Below are 16,094 nucleotides of genomic sequence, written 5' to 3' on the forward strand. Positions count from 1 at the left end.
TTCCAGGACTGCTGACATATCTTGATGACTTTGTGGAATGTGGGCTTTCTACGGTTGCTCAGGATAAAGACAGGTGTTTCTTTCTAGTTAGGAAATAATGTTAGTTCATTTAAATATTCTATATACAAAAGGGTCTCACAATAATAAATTAAACTACAGCAGTTTTCTTAGCTCTAGCGACCAGCTGAGGAGAGTTGTGGAGAAGTTATGATTCCTTAATAATGTGAAAAACTCACTGTCACTTTCTGGAGGAAATTTTCCCCATTTTGTTGGAGGGTTCCAAGATTTTCCTCCTCCTTTTCTTTCTGCCTGTTGGGGGAACATTTTAAAAGTTTCCTAATCTGAAATACATCTGTTTTTTTAACTCATTTAATAGTATACATAAATAAAGTACAACATACTGTACAATCTTTTTTGTAAATGCAATTGCTAGGGGAATAAACAACCAAGAATATATTTGAAAATGTTTGAACTATGTCTTAATTTCTAAATTTAAGTGTTTTAAACTGGGTGAAACCTTGTTATGGGTTGAGTGAAACCCCATTGAGATTGACAGGTGTGAACTCACCCTTCAATTAACATATCTGAAAGTATAAGTTCCTAGCTAAGACAAAAGTTGTGTGTAAATCCACCAATGAGCTTTTGGTTGAGTATTGTTTTGGGGAGGGAGGAAGGTGAATAAAGAAAGGATCACACAGAAACAGAGACAGACAAGAACAGAGAGAGAAAGAAAGGCAAGTAGGAACTTGTAAGTGTAGTATGACCCTGGAAAAAGTTCGAGAGAGGGATCTGTGTTGGCTAAAGAGACTTGGGGGCTGTAAACTAAGACACTGCTCCTTTTGTTCTTGGTTTCTTCTATGTTCAGAGACAAAGGACTTTGTATGTTCCTTGTAAATAAAAAAGACTGCATCAAAGAAAATACCAGGCTCCATCAATTTCTACTTCCATCTGGAACAATCCCAGGGCCCTGAATTTTGACTAGCTGCTTGAGTTGAAAAGGGGCAACAATACACATGTGAAAACAGTATGTTTGGGGTTCGGTAGGTTAAAATTTTGGAAAGGGTTTGTTTTGTTTTTGAACATAATTAAATGTTTTCATACTCAGCAGAAAGTAAACCAAGTTCAAAAACTTTTTTTTGTTTATTGCTATTTCATTAACTTTTGATTTATAAAGAGAAACAAAAATGGAGCCCACCCTAAGTTCTATGTATCCTGACAATAACTTAAAAACACAATCAAAGTTCAACTGTAGCTAAGAAAATAAAATGTTCATGATTTCTTAACACGTACCTATCAAAGCAAACATTAGGTAATAACTGAGCTCGATGTTGCTAAGCAGATGTTTGCAAAGAGAAAGAGCACCCAACAAAGCAATGATTTCTGTAACATTATTAACAGAAATCTATGTACTGACTTTCTGGTACATCTTGTTTTAGTAAATGCAGCCCTAACATTAATTTTACATGTCATACTTGTCACTGGCATTGGTCCAGCTACAAAGATTAGTTATCTTTGGTTTAGACAAAGTCAGACCCGACAGCTGCAAGAGTGCTGGAAGGCAGGTATATCAGCAATAGAATGGTAAACGTCCTTTTCCCTATGAGCTGAAGAGGTTATCTCAGGCCAGCAAGGGATACGGAGTCCAATTAAGGGATGCCTGTGACCTCTGAAAATCCCTCTTTTGGCTGGAGAGAGGCAAGAGAGACAAGCTGCAACAAGGCAAGAGACAACAAAGAGAAAAGTCTTCTCCTGGGCAGAAGGCCACTTGCCTCCCGATAGGGGAAGCAATAGAGCTAACTGCCTGTTGGGGAAGAACTGGCACCCAGAGGTAAGAATAACAAGGCAACACTCCAGAGTGTTCCCTTTTTGTGTTATGAATTTGTGTCTTTGGTTTGGCTGATGAGTGCTCCTGGGGCCTCCCCAGAGGCCCACCTTGTAAAATTGTGAAAAATAAAACCCAAGTGAGGAACAGAAACTCTCTGGAGTAGGACTGATTTACTCCAGCCCCCTTCCTTCCCACCCATGGACTGCCAGAAGAGGAAATGCTGACCCATTGAGGGGAAACAGGTGCCTTGCCACACTAGTAATTTACTAAATGTACAGTTTTTACATATGAATTAGAGCTGACAGCTGCCTTCTTAGACTGTAAATAATACCTTCAAAATGGAACATAAGAAAAGATAAGCCCCTTTTTAGGGAGAGGAGGGGAGAATCCTCCAGGAAGCCCTCCCTATCTTCCTTTCTTTCTTTTTACTCTCCCAAACATGACTTATTGGATCCACCCATCCTTCTAGCTAAAGTTTCCTCTGGTATCTATTAATATAGCTCTTGGGTTGCCCAGAGAAGGTTGAGCAAGAGCAATATGAACTGTGCAAAAAAAAAAAAATCTGGCTAACTTTATGTACTGTATACATGTATAGACATACACGTATACCAGGGGTAGGCAACCTATGGCACGCGTGCCAAAGGCGACACGGGAGCTGATTTTCAGTGGCACTCACACTGCCTGGGTCCTGGCCACCGGTCTGGGGGACTCTGCATTTTAATTTAATTTTAAATGAAGCTTCTTAAACATTTTTAAAACCTTATTTACTTTACATACAACAATAGTGTAGTTATGTATTATAGACTTATAGAAAGAGACCTTCTAAAAACGTTAAAGTGTATTACTGGCACACGAAACCTTAAATCAGAGTGAAATAAATGAAGACTCGGACACCACTTCTGAAAGGTTGCCGACCCCTGACGTATACAGATTTTAAATATACATGCAACTTATTTTATGAATCATAGAGACAATCCACAGGGTAAGCACTTTGGCATCCTTCTGGAGGAATAGTATTATTACAGTATTCATTACTTCCTTATCAGAAGCTATACCAGTGGTGCTCAAACTTTTGTACTGGTGACCCCATTCACATAGCAAGCCTCTGTGTGCAACCCCCCTTTTAAATTACAAACACTTCTTTACATATTTAACACCATTATAAATGCTGGAGGAAAAGTGGGGTTTGGGGCAGAGGCTGACAGCTCACAACCTCCATGTAATAACCTCATGACCCCCTGAAGGGTCCCGACCCCACAGTTTGAGAACCCCTGAGCTATACCTAAAAATCATGAACATTCAACAGACAATACTACCCAGAAAAAACAGAAGAATTTATTAACCGGAGAGGCTCTGATCCGGCAAAAACTTACACAGGCGCTTAACTTTATTGCTGTTGAGTATTTCTATTGAAATCCATGGAACTACTCACAGTAATAAAGTTAAGCACCCACATAAGTGTTTGAGGGATGGGGGCCTAAATGGATATATTTTTCTTGTAAAGAAGAAGAGTTTTAGCAGCTGTGAATTGATAATGTAATATACGCATTTAAAACATGGCACATATTGGGTGTGTAAGCCTGTGCTGAAGTTTCTATAAGCAACCAAAATAGCATTTGTCAAGAAATTGATGGATTCAGAGAATGCCTTATAGGTGCTTGTTAGGTTAACTAGCTCTTCTAGGGCTTGAAGTAGCAGTTGCTCAGTGCCTGCCTGTATAGGGGTTTTGGGCCACTGGATTCCAGTGTCAGTCTGGTGGCCTCTACCATGCTCACTCCTGAATACTAATGCATTCAGCAGCAGTGTGTGGACCTTTGCAATGATGCAGAAGGTACATGGAGGCCCTCAACTGTGTGGGTGCTTCACTAGTACCCCACCTTCTGCAGCCCAACTACGGGAGACAAAGTGTTAGAGTGCATTCTCCCAAGCCAAATAAACTCCTTGCTCTAATCACGATTAAGAATTTAGTATTAAATGAACAATATTTTATGTGTAGTTCCTGTTACTCTGATTTTCAGGAAAACAACCAGAGAATGAAGGAATACATCCACTGGGTAGATATACTATGTTAAGATTTTCACTGAGAGCTGTCTGAATTGTCCTTCAAGTAGAACCTGCACATTTTATTGACTATTACTGTAATTCATTCTCTTTTCTAATCAACAGACACACATTGTAAGATCAATGAGGTGAGTGCTCTGCTTGGTCTATTGTTTATCTTAACTCCCAAGAGAAAAAAAATGAAGAGGAAAGCTGTTTTAAAATTTCTATTATTAACATGATGCAGATCAGCACTATGGAAATGGTTCCTGAGGTCACAGTAATGCCCAGAATAACAAGGCTGTGGGTCTGGATAATACCTCCAGTACTTCCACTAGAGGTATCCTACACACATGCACATACAGTACCACTTTCATTATTATTTCAGAATGAATATATCAATAGAAGTTACTGAAACATGAGAAAAAATGTTTTGCATCTTAACCACAACAGTTATTTTCTACCTGGACCTTATTTAAAATTATACATATGGAAAATCCTCATGTACAAATGGCATTATGGAAACTCTTGAGGAACAACAAATGTGCTCAGTTTACAAGAAAAAAAAATGTTTTTCTTACTGCCTGCACGAGCAGGCCTAGGTTCTGAGAGTCACTGAAATAATACAATAAGTAAATAGTTTCTTTGCTTATAGATTCCAAAGACAGAAGGTGATCATCTAGTCTGACCTGCTGTACAACACAAGCCACAGAACTTTCTCCAAAATAATTCCTAGAGCATATCTTTAAAAAACAAACAAACCATCCAATCTTGATTTAAAAATTGCTAGTGATGGGATTATACAGATGGTAAATTGTTCCAATGTTTTATTACTCTCACAGTTAAAAATGTACACCTTAGTTCCAGTCTGAATTTTCTAGTTTCATTGTCCAGCTATAGTATTGCTATACCTTTCTCTGCTAGACTGAAAAGCCAATTATTAAATATGTTCCCCATGTAGCTACTTATAGGCTGTAATCAAGTCACTCCTTAACCTTCTCTTTTTTATGCTAAATAGATAGACTCAAACTCAATTGTTATAAGGCATGGTTTCTAATCCTTTAATCATTCTCATAGCTCTTCTCTGAACCCTCTCCAATTTATCAACATCCTTTTTGAATTGTGGACACCAGAACTGGACAAAGTATTCCAGCAGCGGTTGCATCAGTACCAAATATGGAGGTAAAATAACCTCTTACCTCCTTCTCAAGGTTTCCTTGTTTATACCTCCCAGGATTGCATTATATACACATTTTTACCTGCTCACAAACCTTAAAGCAATTTGGAAAAAAATTGTTTTAAAGGAGAGTTATTTCTGGTTATAATGTTCAAAAATCATTGGGTAGATAGTTAGATACCACAGTTATGGACTCTGTATCAGAACCTACACAGCCATTAGACCGACACCATGTTTTTTCAGCTGAGACTAGCCATGCAATTAGTTTGATCCTTTAAAATTTTATTTCAGATATAAAAATTTCTCAGTCATTTACAGGTCACTTAGTCAGTTCTGCCACTTTAAGTGAAATTAAATGAAAAAAAAACACAGAAATGATTGCTTAATGTAAAATATGACATTTTGTAGTACATATCCAAAATATTTTAAAATAAAATTCATTTAAGATTTTCAAAGTACGTGTGTATGAGTGATCCTCACTTGAAATAATAGTAAGATAAGAATCAAACGTGTTAACCTCCTGCCCAATGTACAGTGAACACAAGGCATAATGTTAGAAAGTAAGAGAACCTTCTCCATACCTGTTCTAGGACAATAGTATTCATTCTATATTAACTGCTGTGATGAAATAAATAATCATTTGCTGTTATTGTGTGGTACAGGTAGACTGTTTAATTAATGTCTGAAAGATTCAACTGAGTAAGCGGTAAGCATCTTGTTTTAAGTCCTGTTTTAAAGGACTTTTTTCTTTTCTGAGTCATGCATGTAGATCCAGCTCCTCCTCTGGGACAATGATGGACCAGCAGAATATACGTTTATTATTGGTATGTCAACAAGGCCTTCAAGTAGCCTATTCATGGCATACAGATCCTGAAAAACTGGAGGCATTACATTGGCAAGTTGCTGGACAATGCAGGGAAAGAAAAATAAGCAGTCTGTGCTACAACTAAATTTTAGAACTAGTAACTAAACAACCCACCAAAGAACTATGCTATTGCAGAGAACTATTTTTGTAATTGATCATTTTTTGTCTCGGCTTACACTGTTGCATACAAAACGGAAGAAAGGAGAAAAAAATGCAATTTTCTCCTAAACTCAGTGCCAGTTACATGAAAGGAAAAACATTCATTCAAGGGCACTGAAGGAGAACCAATTATGGAGTGCTGTGCTCCCTCTAGGATTAAAAAGGTTACCAAAATTCAGGGGTGGTGCAGGACTGCATGAGCCAGCTACGACTAAATACCTTCTGCTTTATCTATTCTTTTGGGACAGCCACGTCACTGTAACCAGACAACAGCGGCTGCAAAAGGTCCGCTGTCTGTGGCAGGTACTTAAGCCCCAAGGCAGCGGCCCCGCTCCCACTGGGTGTGCGCGGATGGACTGGCTGAGAAGCTGCCTTTTGACGGGGCGTTTGCAAGCAGAGCGGGTTTGCAGGCGCCGTCTGTACGCAGCGAGGATTTCAAACCCGCTGGCCGTACGCAACCTTAACAAGGCGCCCGCCGCCGGGCACAGGCTGCCGCGGGCAGCCCCACGGTCCTTGGGCCCCGGGGCTGGTTTGGGCTGTTTCCCGGCTAGCCGCACACCCGGGGGGCAGCCTGGCTGATGACGGGCTGGGGCAGCCAGCGCCCCCCGCGGGGGCTGTGCACAAAGTAGCTGCAGCGGCCCAGCGACGCGCTGATTCTACAGGGACGGTAGAAACCCGGACTGGCCATTACCCCAGAGCCCGAACCCCGCATCCCAGCCAGCAGCGCCTCGGCCCTCAGCCAGCTCTTTTCTCTGCCGCTCGGCGGGGCAAACCAGCTGGGCGGAGGCGCGAGGAACTGAGTCCGTGGCCCCGCCCCGATTGCCGTCACTCTCCCACTCACCGTTTGACAACGGACTACAACTCCCATCATGCGCCGCGCCGTTCCACCAATAGCGAGGGCGCTTCTTTGCCGCCTGCGCCAGGAACGGACCAGTGGTTGCGTGCGCTCTTGCTGGGCGTAGGAGGGGCCAATCAGAGAGCGGCCGTGGCGGTGGCGGCAGGACGGTTACGGTTCAAACGCTGGTGGTGAGTGTTGGGGAGCTGCATGGGGCGATCGCTGGGCGGCTAAGCCGAGCCCGCCCGCGGGGCTGAGGAGAAGGGGGCGCAGCGCCCGGGACGGGGGCAGAGGGCGCTAGGCGACAGCCTAGGCGGTGCTTTCCCTGAATTAGCGCCTGGGCTGTGACCCGCCTTGAACCTAGCTCGGCGGGGTGCAGTAAACACGGGCACGGCCTGTTCCGTTCCGTTCCGTGCCGGCGTCGGGCACAGCTCAGGGGCAGCAGAATCGGCTAGAAACCCCCCCTCCCCCATCTAGCTCGGCGCTCGTGCTACTGCTTTTTGCTGTCTAACCAGGCTTAAAGGCCCAGCTCCCCAACGGCATCTAGGCACCTAACTCCCATTGATGTCCATGGCAGTCAAGCACCTAAATGCTTTTGAGGCTCTGGCCCAAAGTAACTGCCAGTTGTGTGGCACTGGCATTTATAACTGCTGCAGTTGGACCTACAGCATGTTAAAGCTGGACAGTATTATGCCTATATGACCTGGCAGTTCATTATCAAAGGCTGCACATAAAACCAAGAAAATTGGCTGTTATGAGAACCCAAAGGAGGGAATAGTAGTGGAGCACCCTTATGGTGCAAAGCATCAGCCAGGAAACGTGTTTTTAGGCTGAAAAATTAAAGGTGGTATTATGGGGTTTCACATTAACCTGCAAAGTCAGCCTGGAATCTGAAAGTCAAGCAGGGCTCTCTCTGGCTTGTACATTGTCAACAATAGCGATTCTGCAACCTGATTTAGGTCACCCTTCCGTTAATAATGTGATACAGCTCCAGGAGAGTAAGCTATGTTGTCTTTTCAGTGCAGTCCAGGCAGGAATAAAACGTTAATTCAGCAAAGACTTCTGCACTGTGTTGACTTTTTCAGTGAAGTCACTGGGACAACACACCGTGCACGGCATTAAATACCTAAGTCTGCAGGATGAAGGTGTTAGTAAAGTAAGCAGAAATGAAAATTAAATACATACAAGAAATGTCTGCTGAAGAAGTAGCCACCAATCCTTTATAGTAATTCTCAGAGTAGAACTGCTCTCAGACTGAACATTGTTCTTTCAGGCTAAACAAAATCTGTTTAATTATGTGTACAGCATTATTAGTATAATGCATGTATTAATATTTACAATAATGCATAATTATGTCAGTGCAATATTTTTTGGTACACTATTGTGTTTAATAGATGTTTCAAATGTAAATAGATCTTTTTTAAAGGGAAAATTACTCAGTCCATAATAAGGACTTACTCCCAGGGCGGCTCCAGGCACCAGTGCAGCAAGTGCGTGCCTGGGGCTGCAAGCCATGGGGGGGCGGTCTGCCGGTCACTGTGGGGGCGGCAGTCAGGGAGCCTTCGGCTTTGGCGGCGGAGACGCCAAAGGCGCGGGACCGGCGGACTTCCTGCGGGCATGCTGCCGAATCCGCATTACCAGCGGACCTCCCGCAGGCATGCTGCCGAAGGCTGCCTGACTGCCGTGCTTGGGGCGGCAAAATACATAGAGCCGCCTCTGCTTACTCCTGGGTGGGCCTGGGGAGAAGGTGAGTATAAAGTAACAGCAACTTGAAACCATGTGAAAACTTGTCTCAAATGTTTATTTTAGGATTACAGTTCGCTACCCAGATAAAAAACTTGTAGGAATTCTCTCTACTCCCATGATTGTTACCAGTCCAATATGTAGCAGCCATTTCAAAACATTCTCTACATTTAGACCATAGTTAAGTCTTCCTACCGGATAGTATTTAATAATCTGATTCTCATTCTGGAAGGGGAAAATGTTTTGCTTTTTTCCACAGACAACTTTTACCCCCTGTCTAAAATATGTTTAGTTCAGTTCAAAATGAGCCAGCAGGTGCAGTTTCCCTTCTTTACTTGAGTAGAATACAGTTTTTGGGGGGAAAACTACATGCACAGTAATATGATGTCACACCTCAGTATATCTTCTATTCTGCTCTATACGTGTATGATAAAACATTGAAACAGGAAGTAAACATGATGTTGCATCCTTGGTTTTAGTTAGACAGTTTTAGAGCTATTTGTATTCATAATCATGTGCTGAATAGAGTAAACTGATCTAAACAGCACATCACTTGTAATATGGCCAATACAAGTAAGTAGTAAGTTCTGTTGAATGCTGTCACATAACTGTTGCTTAAAAGTCACCGATAGAGCTTTCAAAAACATGCAAGAAGAATAGGACTTAAAGTTTCAATAGCAATCAGTATTGGGGAGAATACATCTCGTTATTAATCTATAACAGCTCAGATTGTCTTGTGTGATTGTGTTGTGCTTTTATGTTTGCTGCAGCACTATGTCCCAGATAAAAACAGAAGATGAACTGATCCTTTTTGAAAAAGAGATCAAAGAATTTTGGACGAAATTCAAAAGCATTTGTGGTAGTGAACACGTCAATCAGACTTTGGGACTAAGAGAATCATGCAAGGAGTCCATAAAAGCACTCTCAGGTACAATATTCATGAGTTTACATAGCTAATTTATTTTTAACTCTGTCTTCAGTTGATTCAAATAAATCTCTTTATTACAGAGAAGTGGTCCAAGAAGTTAAAAGAAGGGGATCTAATGATTGACAAAATTCAGGAATACAGAAATGGTATGGTATCGGCTTGTATTTATTACTTCTAAAATGAACTAATGTGTTCTGTCAGAACAAAACATTTCATCTTAAAATGGTTCAGTTCAAAGTGAACTGCAAAGCCAAAATGAAGATGATATTAGACCAGGATTTCTGGTCAAAATGTTTTCATTAACAGAATAGGTGATATGTTCTTCAAACCCAGAAATTCCAAAATCTAGTTAAACTATCTGTCTTGTATAGCACTGAGTAAGTTGTTGCCACTTAATAAGAAATGAATAAAGGAGAGCCTTGCAAAGCTCAAGAAAACATACCAGTTGTGTTACAAAGTCAGTTTACTATGATAAGAAAACAAAAAATTACTTATCTGTCAAAGTTTACTTGTGCAACAGAGTACAGTTTTGCATGGCTAATAACTTATTTCTGGTCTGTCTCCCACATCCTGATTAGTGGGCAAAGTCAGCTTGTAAATCTAGGATTAACTCACTCATTTTAGCTTTGCAAGTCATTGCTAAAAGTTAGGGATAAAAAAATCACAATGTAACTAGCTATAGGTAGTCTACTGTTACAGATAGATCTCTTGACACAAAATGTATAATGATTGGATCATTGCACCCTTTTAAAGTGACAGGAACTCAAAAGCTGTGCAGTTCTGTCACCGAAAACAAGCCAAGTTGCACTTTTGAATAGCCAGGAGATGCCAGAGGGCCTTTAGAGATTATTCTGTGCTTTCCTTCTAAGCACGTAAACCGTTTGTTTGTACTTGATGCTTGTAGTAGAAGGGCTGCCTCATACAAAGAATGCTGACTTCTCTGTCTCGGTGAAATAACTTACGCACGTGTTTTTGTAGCACCTAAGTGTAACTTTACTCACATGAGTAATCTTAGATTTTGAGGAAACCATCTGTGCATAAAGCTATGTATATGTACAAAAGTGTGTGCAGAATCAGGGACTTATTTAACTAAGTCCAACTGTAAATATTCAAGTTTTTTCTCTTCCTTATAGAGATCCTCCAGCAGAACATATGCATTGAAGAAAAGCAAGAGAACTTAACTGAAATTAATTCCAAAATAAAGCATGAAGAAGAACAAAAGAGAGACTTTATTGATCGCATCCAAGAGCTCAAGGAAGAGTTGTCCAGAAAAAAGGAAAGTAAGTTGTAAAATTGAATGAACATGAAAACACTCCAAGACTTTTAGAATGTGAAGTCTTCTAAAGAGTATACTGGTGGCTTTGCAGTAGGTGTTTCCAGCACTGTAGTTGTGCGAATCTTTGTAGTTAGCATGTCGATACTATAATGCTTGTACAATATAGACAATAGTGGCTTAGGACGTAGAGATAACGTGGTGCTTAGTTTGAATAGTTGTATATAAATGTTCACTTATCAGTGGAGCACTGAATAAAAAAACTAAAATCCTGTAACTCCTCATTCTAACAAGATATATTTTCATAACTGGTAACTACATGAACAATGCTTTGAAAGGCAAAGTATACTTTAAAGCAGTTATTTGATTCTTAAAATAGCATTCATAATATTAGCCAAATATTTACACACTCTAGCGTGGGGCTAATTAGTGCTACTCAGATTTAAATGAATAGAAATGGGGTAGTTGTCATGACCAGAGAGATTTAACAAAGAAAAGACACTTGCTTTTAACAGACTTATTCTGCAGGATTTTCCAGTGTTCTAAAATTTGTTTAAAAATGCTTTACTCTTGCTTTGACACCTTTTTTAGTTATATCTACTAAAAACAAGGCCACCAAAGAGAGGCTGGAAAGATTGAGTAAGTCTAAAGAACTGTTTGAAGAGCGGCTTGGGCTAGAAATACGCAGAATTTATGGTAAGTTTCCAAGTACACACATGTTCAATTACTTACCCTAGTCATACCCCTGACAAGTTTTTGGCAAAACACCATCATCCTCGCACACTAGACAAATGGGGTAGATTTTTTTTAAATTGTGCTTGCACATAGGAAAAAACTTACTGTAGTATTTACATGGTTATGAGTGTGACTTATCTAAATAGTCAATCTGAACAGTGTGTTGCTGATTTGTTTGCTGCAAAGCAATAGAAATCCTTTCTTCTGGCTGTTCTCTATGGCTACAAAGCAATAAAAATGTCTGCTACTGCTGTAGGAACGCTTCTGACTGGATAGAGGCGAAATAAGACAAATAGTTATAAACGTTTCAGATAAACTAATCTCAATTTATAATGATTACAATCTTTAAAGTTTGGTCCAAATAAAGATTTTGGACTATATAAATGTAATAAAAGATCCAACATTAATTTTATTTTGGGCATTCCATTGGACCTATACTCAACTGTCAAGTAGTTTAAGGGGATACTCAAATAGTTTAAGCCCAAAAGGTGGGTTTCCCTTTTTACAAAAAGAGGAGAAGTCTAGGTTTATTATACTTGACAGCTCAAGAATATCTTTTACTAACTGAAATTTAATTGGATGTGGATGCCATTGAGTATCCTATGTGAAGTTAGTGGTTTTGTTGAATTCTATTTCTGCTTTTGCTTTAGATGAACAGTTGCAGTTTATATTTCGATGTATTGACCACAAAGATCCTGACAAGCCATACACGTTTACTCTCTCTATAAACGAACAGGGAGACTATGAAGGTATGTGTAGATATTAAATGTGTATTTTATTTAAGTGGTTTTTGAACCAATCTCATATGAGAGGTGCACATGCACACACACAGAGGGGCAGCAAGTTCCATACCAAACAGTTCAGTCTTTAGAATGCTTCAGATGAAGGTCTGTCCCAACAAGCACTGTAATGGCAGCCGTCCCTTGGCAGTCTCCTCCCAGCCACTGCGGTGCCTTTCTGAAACAGACCACACTTTGAGCTCTTTATCAGCCGTTGGCCCCGCCAGTTCCTAGTGTAAGAGTAGTTGGGAACTGGCAGCAGACGGTAGCAAAGTACAAAAAGAGGGCTAGCCAGGGCTAATAAGAACTGTTTCCAATTTAGAATCTGGACCTGGCCCTGACTTCGAGGTGCTAGAAACCCTTCCGACAGTGCCCATAAAACCTTCTCCAAAAACCTTAGACTGGCCAGTTTTCTAAGCGTTAGAACTGTTTTATTAGAAAATAGAGAACAGAAATTGGCCTTCTAACTTCTATGCAAACCTCCTGGCATCAATGAATTTGGCCTAGGTACCCATCTGGAAAACATCACATCACTTTAAACAAATAGGATTTCAGAAGAAAAAGTAGGATGTGCTCATGTAATTAAATCGCCATGCTGATGCACAAGAGGGCTAATTTCTTAACTTTTGAATGCTTCTCTTTGTAGCTTTAACGTTCTTTTAATGATAAGATAAATACACAACTGTTTTCCTCTCCCACCTTTGTGTGTATAAAGTGCTGGCCCTTGAGATATTAAGCAAAAAAAAAAAATGGCTAGGGGGAAAAGCTGAGAAAAGAGAAGTGAGTGAAGCATGAAGGAGTGTGAGTGACCATCTCAGTTTTTTCCACCTTAGAGGCAGCTCCCAATCTGTACTTTGGGAGCCCATTAACCAATGCCACAACTTTATTTCCTACTGCTAACAAATCAAAATTTGTGCATTAAATGGGAGAGACACATTAAATATAGGGAAGTCACTCATGCCCCTCTGAGCGTTTCCATGTACCGCTCAAATTCAGACAGTATTAACGATCCTTTCCTTCCACCATAACCCAAACGCACTAAGGAAATACAGCTTTTAGGAGTTGCTTTTCAACTTACTGCTCTCTTACTACTGGAATTTCTTGAACCTAATTTTCACAATAGAAACCCTATTATTCCTCCATTATTCCTCTGAAACTAATGCAGCAGATAGTAATGATGAGGGACCTCTATTTTTACTATTTCGGGCAGAAACTATACTCTAATCCCCAGGGTGTCTTAATCTTTCTCTCTTCCCCCACCACCCAACTTGTCTGAAAATTGATGAAGCTCAGCAGGAACCAGTGGTCAGAATATGCCGCACTTTTGAGTCAGGGTAGGCATTGTTGTGACAATAACTTGAGTAGCAGTAACAGCAATGACACCAGGGGAAGGTCTGGGCGTGACAGAATAATATTATGTGCCTTCAGACAAGGCCCCGTTTTCTCCTTGTCTGAAATCAGTCCATGGATTTTTAGGTTTAAAATAGACAAATGGAGCACATGCAAAGCTACAGAAAATGGTTAGATTACTAAGACACTAAAAGCAGTGAAAGGGTAAGAGACCCTTAATATAATGAACTAAAATGCATCTCAGAGCTGGCATATAGCTGTTTACCCGACTCATTACATGAAAAATTCAAGTCAAACATTGTGAAATAATTGACTCAGTCTTGTTTTCGGGGGAAGAATACTTGAGATTAGGAAGTATCACAGCATGCTTCACTTGTCTTGGAAATAAAAATTGTTTTCTAATTGTTTCCTTCTAGTGACAAGCAGCTCTCCTCCTCTGGATTGTATAGCAGAACTCCAGCTAAAAGTGAGAGAAACCAACAACTTTGCTGCATTTATTGCCAACATCAGAAAAGCTTTTACAGCTTTGTCTTATAAGTAATCTGCAACTATATGTAAAATTGGCTTCCTGCCTCTCTTCCTGTCCCTGTGTGCATTCCCTGCGCTTCCTTTTGTATTAACAGAACAGTGGAGTGAAAGGAAATATTTATGTATGTTTTTTAATATTCCATTTTCTAAATAAAGAAAAATGGTGAAATGTTTTAGTCCATCTTTATCAGCCAGATGTATTTTTGGTAACTCATTTAAACAATTTAATTGAAGCAAATATTTCTTCAGTCCACTGTCTCTGCACAGGTAACTGTGACCTAGCTGTAAATCCAATCACTACACTTGTAACTCAGAAGAAAGCCAGCACAACATCTTCAAGGAAATAAGGCTAAAGCAATCTAATAGCTATGCTAAATTTACCCTCAAAGGATTTGAGTCCTGTATTTAAAAGCTTCCCAAAGAATCCAGATACCACATTAATAAAGAGATGGTGTTTCTACTCATTCAGAAACTTAGCCCAAGAGTACAGTAGCAGTCACTAGTTTGTTTTTTACAATAATAGAAACATTCATCACACTCCAGTGCTACATCAGTGGAGAGAAAGGCGTCAGTACACTTGGTTCAACAAAAGAGTCAAGGCAAACTCAAGCAACACTAGGTAGATTTCACTTCTGATCTGTATCACTTTGGCAAGGAAAAGACCTTGATTATTTAACAAACTGAACAATTTAAAGAAATATGATCTTTAGGCACCTCAGTGATCTTCATTATTTTCTTATGCTTCTGAGGATGTTTCATCTATGGAAGTAGGGAACTTATCTTCTACATACGTAGTGGGAAAGTGACCTTTTCTCTCCTTTAGGGTCCCATACCACCATCCATTATCATCCTTCTGGTGAATGATAATAGAGTCACCTGTTGAGAGAATGTATTTGTATTAATTCAACTGGATTTATACATGTGTATTGTGCCATTTCTGCATGGACTCTTGTTTAAAACTTCTCTCTTCCCCTGCCTCCTTTGTAGCACAGTCTAATTAAGTTTAAATGTCTCTGTTGGCTAGGTTAAGATGGAATTAAAATTGGATGACAAACCACACTTACTACAGTATTATATCACAGGGCCCTATTCTCCACTGCACTCAGTCTCATTCCTCAAGCTAGCATTTCAGCTGAAATAGGATTTTGAAAAAACAGGAAGATGTTAATTACCTTTTTGCAAACTTAGCTCATCATCCCTTTTAGCTTGGTAGTCATACAAAGCCTTGCAGGTACCATTTGCAGGATTGTTGTCCCCTGGTTGTGTAAAAGTCATTGGAATACAATCAATAACAGCACAAGTAAAGCAGGATGAAATAAACATGTCTTGTGTAATAATAAATAGTGTTTCTTAAAGTTCATTTTTATAGCCTTATGGCTAAAGGTATTTAGGTGCTTACACATGCAGACAGGCACCGAGTGGGATTTTCCTATTGATTTCAATTTGTTATAGGTGTCTAGGCACTTCTGAATACTCAACTGGGGGCCTGTCTGTATTATTAGGCACCTCCATACCTCTTAAAAATCTGGCCCTTAATAACCAGCATGTCATTACATTTATGCATGTGGCAACTATATATGTGTTTTGATAGTGGAAAGGCACAAACCTAATTTTTGGAACATGGTTACAGCTGAGAGAAAACTCTGAGAACTATTTCAGTTATCTCAGGTAAAGCGAGATTAGGTTGTGGAGTGTCTGGTGACCAGGTAAGTGAAACCCAAATGAGGCTCTGATCAGACTCCTAATCAATCTTGATGGATTAGGTTCAAACTATCGTGGGACCCCACAGAACTGTGAACCCTCTAACAAGGTGAACAGAATGCATTGGGCCTAGAGAGGAGGTTCCTCCATCCCTCT

The 16,094-nt window shown here is 40.2% G+C and overlaps 2 protein-coding genes across 5 annotated transcripts in view; one reads left to right on the plus strand and one right to left on the minus strand.

Annotated features, from left to right (window-relative positions):
* The first annotated feature begins 1,553 nt into the window (after positions 1–1,553).
* On the plus strand, positions 1,554–14,416 carry SPC25 (SPC25 component of NDC80 kinetochore complex). 4 transcript variants are annotated; one of them, XM_054043255.1, is made up of 10 exons: positions 1,554–1,828; positions 3,844–3,879; positions 3,992–4,014; positions 4,943–5,047; positions 9,415–9,572; positions 9,653–9,718; positions 10,706–10,852; positions 11,437–11,541; positions 12,231–12,329; positions 14,126–14,416. In XM_054043255.1, the coding sequence occupies exons 2-10, from the start codon at positions 3,859–3,861 to the stop codon at positions 14,248–14,250; spliced, it is 849 nt and encodes a 282-aa protein (XP_053899230.1). In that variant the 5' UTR covers positions 1,554–1,828; positions 3,844–3,858; the 3' UTR covers positions 14,251–14,416. The 4 variants fall into 4 exon arrangements, with proteins under 4 accessions (XP_053899230.1, XP_053899231.1, XP_053899233.1 ...); XM_054043256.1 differs by lacking the exon at positions 3,844–3,879 and having other exon boundaries at positions 1,555–1,828; XM_054043258.1 differs by lacking the exons at positions 1,554–1,828; positions 3,844–3,879; positions 3,992–4,014; positions 4,943–5,047 and adding an exon at positions 6,497–7,092.
* A 94-nt stretch (positions 14,417–14,510) lies between these two features.
* NOSTRIN (nitric oxide synthase trafficking) overlaps positions 14,511–16,094 on the minus strand; it is a 30,110-nt gene continuing 28,526 nt past the window's right edge. Inside the window, 2 exon segments of the mRNA XM_054043652.1 lie at positions 14,511–15,113; positions 15,410–15,586. Coding sequence (XP_053899627.1) covers positions 14,974–15,113; positions 15,410–15,586 — 317 coding nt within the window. The 3' untranslated portion in view covers positions 14,511–14,973.

Source organism: Malaclemys terrapin, chromosome 11 (genome assembly GCF_027887155.1).
Source record: "Malaclemys terrapin pileata isolate rMalTer1 chromosome 11, rMalTer1.hap1, whole genome shotgun sequence".
Taxonomy (NCBI): domain Eukaryota; kingdom Metazoa; phylum Chordata; order Testudines; family Emydidae; genus Malaclemys; species Malaclemys terrapin.

Coding starts and splice junctions, on each gene's coding strand:
- SPC25 (XM_054043255.1), top strand. CDS start 3,859: ATGAAGGAATACATCCACTGG. Junction 3,880..3,991: donor TGAAGGAATACATCCACTGG/GTAGATATACTA, acceptor TCTAATCAACAG/ACACACATTGTAAGATCAAT. Junction 11,542..12,230: donor AGAAATACGCAGAATTTATG/GTAAGTTTCCAA, acceptor CTTTTGCTTTAG/ATGAACAGTTGCAGTTTATA.